The 8,005-nt window shown below is 41.4% G+C and overlaps 1 protein-coding gene across 4 annotated transcripts in view; it reads left to right on the top strand.

Moving 5' to 3' along the window:
- The first annotated feature begins 214 nt into the window (after positions 1–214).
- The window catches only part of MYEF2 (myelin expression factor 2), a 35,805-nt gene continuing 28,014 nt past the window's right edge, over positions 215–8,005 (top strand). For all 4 annotated transcript variants that reach the window (XM_040970056.1, XM_040970054.1, XM_040970055.1 and 1 more), the window contains exon 1: positions 215–376. In XM_040970056.1, coding sequence (XP_040825990.1) covers positions 216–376 — 161 coding nt within the window. In that variant the 5' untranslated portion in view covers position 215. The remainder of the gene's footprint in view (positions 377–8,005) is intronic.

Here is an 8,005-nt window from a genome sequence, read left to right as displayed (position 1 = left end):
TTCCCCTCCGCTCCCCTCCCCCTCCGCACTCCCACCCGCCGCACCCGCGCACCATCTCCCAGTCGCCCGGCCTCGACCGGTTCTCGCGAGATCCGGGGAACTGAGCGCTCGGGGCCTTTTCAAATCGGGATCCGTTACCGCTTCCCCGGCCGCCGCCATTGTCGCGCTCGGAGCCCCTCAGCGCAGGCGGCCGAGGCGGAGGCAGCGGCGGCGGGATGGCGGATGCCGACAAGGCCGAGGTGGCCGGGGCCGTGGGCGACGACAGCCTGCCCCAGCAGCCCGCGGAGCCGCCGGGCGAGCCGCGGCGAGAACCGCACCCCCCGGAGCCGGAGAAGCAGGCGCCGCAGCACAGCAGCAGCTCCAATGGCGTTAAAATGTATTGTCTTTTCCTCCGGGAACCGGGCGCGGAGGGGGGCGGGGAGGCGGCCGGGCAGCCGAGGGGCCGCGCCGGGGCTCGGACGGGGGACCCCGGCCCCTCAGCCCCCCGGTCGGTGTGCGGGCCGTCGGCGGTGCGAGGAGCAGGTGCAGCCGGGACGCTCCCAGGCCTTCCCGGCCCGCCGGAGCCGGTGGAGGGGAGCCGGGGCCCGGCGCCCCGGGCCGACCACGGGACACCCCCTTGTTCCCTGACTTAAGCTGGGGACACCTTTGAGCAGAGCTTGAGGGACTGCCACCCGTGTGCAGGAAAACGATCCCCCTTTTAAAGACGAGTAGTTAAGTGTTCATCACTAGGGAGTATCCAGGGATGACATCATCGTACCTTCCTCCTAACCCCCAGCCGGTATTTGAAAGGAACATCTCCTGGGCCCGATTCAGAGCTTTACAGTTCCAGCGTTCTGTTATCGCTTTCTGAAACCAATATTCTTCTCAGAAGTGCTAACACCCGAGAAGAAGTTTAATAATAATAATACGCCGTTAACATGAATCCATTGTGTTCCCCGAATTGGCTCCGGCTACTTTAAAAGGGGGTTAACGTGCAATTGCTTTCCCACCCACCAGGTGATGTTTGTGAACTGTACGGGCTATTTTTTTTTTTTTTAAACCCTGGGAGTGATGGTCTTCATTTAAGTATAATGTAAAATAAGCTTTTTAAACATTTTAAGATTATGGCTATCAATAATGCCTGCAAAGGATTTGGCTGAAATCCACCATCATTTGTGGTTGTGAGGAGATGTTATATTCTTCTTTGTTCCTGTCCTGTGGGAGCGGGTGTATGAGGCCAGGTATTTACTTTCACGTGCCTCCCTCTTGGAACCTGAAGATGAAAGTTTGCTAATAATTTATTGAAAACACTCTTTGCTTCTCTCAGTTATGCTCAGAGCATAGAGCAGTGAGTATGTGTCACACTAAAACAGGAAACAGAAGTCCTTCTTAGATACCTGTGATGTGAAAGTGTATGGGACGGAATGGAAAGGCCTGAAGCAGTGAGTCCCTTACAGGGGTGATGGCAGATGACATGGGGGTGATTTTGAGCAGCAGAGTAGTGACAGGAGGTCTGAGACTAGAATTCAGGGGAGTTTGTTCCTGGATGGGAAGTGGTACATCAGTAATGGAGAAACCAGAAAGTGAGTGAAATGTTTTTGGTTACATATTGGCTTTAAGTCATTTGGCATTAAAAAATATGAATTGCAAACACAGTGAAATCCCAAATGTAGAATTACAGTTGACCCTCTGGTCTCCTAGTGGCAGATTCCATACCTGTGGCTTGAACCATCCTGAAATGGAAAAAAATGATTGTATCTGTACTGCACAAATACTGACTTTCTAGTGACGCAATTACAGCATAGCGTAGAAAGAATGTGTGTAGTACTCACCTTGTATCAAGTGTAAGAAATCTGGAGATACTTTAAAGTAAAGGAGAATGTGCATGAGTTATGTTCAACTACTGTGCCGTGTAATTCCAGGGACTTGATCATGCTCAGACTTTTCTGTCATGGGAGTGGAGTGTGGGGCCTAGCATCAATCAGGATCCCCTGAGGATGCTGAATGAGGACTGGAATGTGCTATTTGTTTATATCTAGGTGTAAGTGTACCCCCCACACCACCTATTTGTCAACAAAAATTGCAGCCTTAAATTCCAGAGAGACTTGTTACTACATTTGGGTAAGAATAGCATAATAGAGTTTGTATAGAGGAAGTATTGTTGAAAATGTATTTGTTTTTTTTTTTTGAAATGCAGAGTTACAGAGAGAGGTCTTCCATTTGCTGGCTCACTACCCAAATGGCTGCAGTGGCAGGAGCTCAGCTGATTGGAAGCCAGGCTCCTGAAGTGCTTCGGGACCTTCCATATAGTGCAGGGGGCCAAGGACTTGAGCCAGTGTTGACTGCTTTCCCAGGCACGTTAGCAGGGAGCTGGATCAGAAGTGGAACAGCTGAGACTTGAACCATTGGCCGTATGGGATGCCGATGCTGCAGGTGGAGGCTTAATGTGCTGTGCTGTGATACCACCCACTCCTTTAAAAAGATTTATTTATTTTTAGAAGCTGCTATTTAAACCTTTATTGGATCTAAATGTCTCTAATCCTTTTTGAAATCTCATGAAGGGTACTGGAAAAAAGGGAGATGTGAGAAAAAATTCCTTATCTAATTTAGAAAGTGAAAAATGTAACATGAGGAAAGTAGTAAGAAATACTACTAAAACATGCAGATTCTACATTGCTTATAATCCATTTCTCTCACAACGTCTTTCTCATAAAGTTGAAGAGACCAGTTTGCCCTCAGAGAGCTTCTGTTCTGTGTATTCCATGACAACTTACGTTGGTCCACCATGGGTTACAAACAGTGGATAATCAGGGGTCCAGACCTTTGTGGTTTTTATGAGACAACTCCCACACATAAGCTTTGGGTTGATACTGTGTTTTTAATTGCCAGAATTCGTTATTGCCAAATGCATTGTGTTAAGATTTCCATCACCAAGTGAGCAGTTTGTTATCTAGGCTGAGATGACTAGCTGAGTTTAACCACATTTCCTGAGAGTAGAGGCTTACTGTGTCCTCTTCGGCTGCAGATCTTCAAGGCCTGGAAGTAAATATTTGCAAAGCAATTTACAGCTGAACGTTTTTGACCATGAAACTTGTCTACAGAGAATTTGGTTGCAGTGTTCACATCTTTAGACAAGAAATTAAGGCTGTGTTTCTCTAGATCCTAGCCTTTTCCTTTATGCCAAAGTGGTATGCCAGCTCTTCAAAGGGCCATCTATAGACATTTACTATAACTATAGCTGCTGTACCCTACTGTGAGTCTCCAGGATCTTAATTCACTTAAAAACTCAAGGTTTGTACCCTTAGGTTGATATTTCTGAACCACCTTCCCCACTTGTCCCCCTCTGGCAGTCATTCCCCTTTCTGCTTATAGGAGTGTGTAAGTAGATATCTGACGGTGTTTGTCCTTCTGTGGCTTATGGCACTTAGCATAGTGTCTTTCAGGTTCATCCAGATTGTGGCAAGTGGCAAGGTTTTCTTGATTTTTTTTTAGTACATAGTTCATTGTGTTTGTGTTAAGTTTATAAGATCAACATTTTTTTTTTTTATCCATCCGTACATCATCAAAGTAACACTTGGTTTGTTTCCATATTTTGGTTATTATGAATACTGCAGGAAATGAGAGTGAAGATAACTCCTTGATGCAGTGATCTTACTTCCTTTGAATATGTGTCTAGAAATGGGATAGCTGGGTCCTATGATATTTCTGTATTTAGTTTTAAAATCTTGAGAGACAGGGCCCGGCGTGATAGCATAACAGTTAAAGTCCTCACCTTGAACACGCCAGGAACCCATATGGGCGCCAGTTATAATCCTGGCAGCCCCGCTTCCCATCCAGCTCCCTGCTTGTGGCCTGGGAAAGCAGTTGAGGACGGCCCAAAGCCTTGGGACTCTGCACCTGTGTGGGAGACCTGGAGGAAGTTCCTGGCTCCTGGCTTTGGACTGGCTCAGCTCCAGCCGTTGCGGCCACTTGGGGAGTGAATCATTGGAAGGAAGATCTTCCTCCGTCTCTTCCTTTCTGTATATCTAACTTTCCAATAAAAAACAATAAATAAATGTTTAAAAAAAAATCTTGAGGAATACAGAGGTAGAGAGAGGGAGGGAGAGCAAGCAAGCACTCCCATACATTGCTTCACACCCCAAATGCCTGCATATGCCAGTCCCAGGTCATGCTGAAGCCAGGAACAAGCAGCCCATCTCGGGTCTCACATGCGTGACAGGTACCCCAATTAATTGAGCCATTAACTGTTGCTTCCTTGGGCCCTGGTTCATTCAAGGAAACTGAAGATGGGAGCAGAGCCAGGACTTGAACCTGGGCACACCTGATGTGGGATGAGGGTGGTGTCCCAAGCAGTATCATAATCACTACACCAAATACCTGCCCAGCTTTTAATTTTTTGAGGAACCTCCTTTCTGTTTTCTGTAATGACTGTTGCAATGTATGCAAGTATTTCTACCACTAGTTTATAAGATTTTTTTCTGTGTCCTTGGCAATACTTGCTATTCTCTGACTTTCTGATAATAGCGATGCTAACATACATAAAATGGTATTGTGGTTTTGAATTTCATTTCTATTATGATTGCCCCTTTGGAAAAATATGTGATGCTTCCATCTTTGTTCAAGATTGTTTTAGCTATTTGGTGTAATTTTGATAATATTGATGCTTCTGAACTATGGATATAATGTCATCTTAAACTTTGCTTTAATTAAAAAAAATGATTTGTTTATGTCACTCACCAAATGGCTGCAATGACAAGGGGGGCTGGGCTAGACTTAGGTGAGGTGCCATGAACTTCATCTGGTTCTTGCGCATGGATGTGGGGACTCAAGCACTTGGGCTTTCCTCCTGCTTTTCTAGCCACAGTAGTAGGGGGCTGGATCAAAATTGGAGCAGCAAAGACAGCCTGACACCCATATGGGATGCCAGAGGTGACTTGGCCCACTACACTACAGTGACAGCTGCTCATTAGCTCATTAATGCTCGATAGTGTTCAGTGCACTCCTCCTTAATTAATTTTAATGATCTAGTTATTCTTTTTGGTGTTACTGTAAATGGGATTATGGGATTATGTCCATTTTTTTTAGTAGTTTACTGTATAGACACAGAACTCATTTTTGTGTTTTGATTTTAAAAATTATTTTCTTGAAAGTCAATTATAAAGAGGGAGAGAGATTTTCATCTGTTGATTCACTCTGCAAATGACCACAATACCTAGTACTTGGCTAGCTAGGCCAGGATGCAAGTTTGGTCTGGTTCTCCCACATGGGTACAAGAGCCCAAAAACTTGGACCATCTTCCACTGCTTTCCTAGGCATGTTAGCAGAGAGCTGGATCAGAAGTAGAGCAGTTGAGACTAGAAGTGGCACCATGTGAGATGCTTGCATCAGAGGGGGCTGCTTAACCCACTATACTACAGCAGATGTCTCTATATGTTGATTTTATAGCCTGTGGTTTTGCTGAGTTTTTGTTAGTTCTAATAGTATTTTGTCATTAATATTTTTTCTATATAAGATTACATCATCTGTAAAGAATTTTACTTCTGCCTTTTGTTTCTTTTTCTTGACAATTCTTTAGGACTTAAATAGAAGTGGTGTGAGTAGGCATCTTTGTCTTTCTTTTGTTCTTAGAGGAAACAATTTCAACTTTTTATTGTTTTCTGTGATATTAGCTGTGTGACCCTTATTACATTAGGATGCTTTCCTTCTGTGTTTAATTTGCTGAGAGTTTTAAATCATGAAATGTTGAATTTTGTCAGAATTTTTTTTTTTTAAGAATTCTGAGATACTTGTTTGATTTTTTTAGTTTCCATTCTCTAGATGTGGTATATCACATTTATAGATTTGTTTCTGTTAATCCATCCTTGCATTTTTGGAATAAATTGCACTTGCTGATGGTATTTGATCCTTTTGATGTGCTGTTGAATTTGGTTCGGTAGGATTTTAGTGAGTATTTTTGCATGTGGGTTCATCATCATTATTGGCCTGTAATTCTGTTTTCTTTTACTAATGTTATTTTAATTTTGTACCAGATTAATAATGGTCTCACAAAATGATCTCGAAGGATTCATTCCTGTTCAGTTTTTTGGAAGGATTGGAAAAGGATTGGTATTCATAAATATTTGTAGAATTCATCAGTAGTATTCATGTTCTGGGCTTTTCTTTGTTAGGAAACTTTTAACTACTTAGTATAATCTGCTTTATGTTAGTTAAGATGTTCTATTTCTTTATGAGTTAGTGTGTTCCTAGGGGTTTACCCATTTCTTCCAAGTTATTCAGTCTGTTAGCATATCGCTGTTGATAGGAGTCATTTACTGATCCCTTGTATTTCTGTAGTATAATTCTAATTTCTTTCATTCGGATTTTGAGTCTGTTCTCTTTGCTTAGTGTCTACCTTAATATGGGTACTTGTCAATTTTTTAATGCTTTCAAAAATCAATTTAATTTTGTTGCTCTTTTAGTGTATTTCATTTATTTACACTAAGATCTTTGTTCTTTACTTCCTTTTACTAATTTGGGACATATTTTGTTCTTTTGTTCTTTTCTTTTAAAATTGTTACTTGAAAGGCCCAGTTTCAAAAATCAGAGATCTTCATCTGTTGATTTACATGCCAGGTGCCTGCCTCAGTGGGACAGGGCCATCCTGAAGTCAGGAGCCTCAAACTCTATCTAGGTCTCTGTTACTAATTTTTAAATTTTTTCCTAGAATTAGGTTGCTTGCAATCTTCATGCAGACATTTGTCAGTATTAACTTCCTTCTGGAGCTGGGATTAATTTTTGACCTCATCCTGTGTGCATTCTAGATTTGCTGTTGAAAATTGATTTTTTTAAAAGGAAATTTGTGTTACAAAAATTATGTGACTATTATAGAATCTTTATTTTGAGAACATGAAAGAGAGGGGTTACCAAAATTAGTCTGGGGATTAGTGCATGAAATTCTGGATATAATCCCAATATTTTCACATGTATTTTTACTTTCTATTGCAGGGTATATTTATGGTTGAAAATTCAGAAATTGTCATTATGGCTTAGTTTTTTTTTAATAATCAGATCATTCTTCTAGCCAGTAGAGTGATTTGCTTAACATAGATAATGTTATGCATTGTAAGTGAGCAATTTTAACAATATTTTAAAGGTGCTCTTAATTGAAAAAGACTCGAATAAATTACTATTTCTGGTCAAATTTTTGAATAAATGTTTTAAAGAAGGTGTATTGCTGGTTTTTAATTGATTTATCAGATTATTATAAGCAAATATTTAAGATCCATGTAACTGTATATGTCAAGAACATTTCAGAACTTTAGTTTCACAATTGGATTCATCCAGAAAAAAGCAGGGAAAGGAGCATTTGTCTAGAGGGTGTTAAGATATCTGCTCAGCTGAACAGAGCCTTGCTTTACAGACATTCATTCAATTCAGCTTCAGGTTGTTGTGTAAACAGATCCTTTGGGAGGTGAAAAGTAGGGTTTGTTACATCTGCTGCACCTAGAAACCACAGGGAAGGCCTCCGCTTGAAAGCTTGCTGCTGTTTTCAGAAATGCCACTGTGTTCAGACAGGTAGATGCTTTCTAGAGTTGGATAGTTAGTGAGGGAGTTTGACCCTACGGACATTACTTTGAAGAGCTGCAAAGGTAGCAGAGCAAGTTTCATCAAAATGCCTTTTCCTTCATTTTATTGGTACTTCTGTAAGAAGATTCCTCCTGAAGAGTAAATCAGGTCTTTAAATAGAAATTCAGTTTTTACCAATATCGTTTACCTTAAGCACATACATGCATCTTCTTTATATTTACATCATTTAGTTAATATGTAGTATCATGTAGTTGGATCATAGACTTATAAATAAATTTTTTTCCCATTAAGGTCTCATTCAAAAGCACATTTGTAAAATTCTGGCTTGTGTTGCATTTAATTACTCTTCTGTCTTCCAAATTCATCCCTACAAAAATAGCATGTTTCTGTGAATTACTTTGCCCTAGTTTACTGGTTAAACAAGAGAAAATATTCAGCATGGAAATATTAGTATGCCTTT

Source organism: Ochotona curzoniae, unplaced genomic scaffold, assembly GCF_017591425.1.
Source record: "Ochotona curzoniae isolate NIBS_2020 unplaced genomic scaffold, NIBS_Ocur_1.0 scaffold_4701, whole genome shotgun sequence".
NCBI lineage: Eukaryota > Metazoa > Chordata > Mammalia > Lagomorpha > Ochotonidae > Ochotona > Ochotona curzoniae.
The sequence above is the reverse complement of the archived record's forward strand: the minus strand, read 5'-3'. Positions and strand labels throughout refer to the sequence as shown.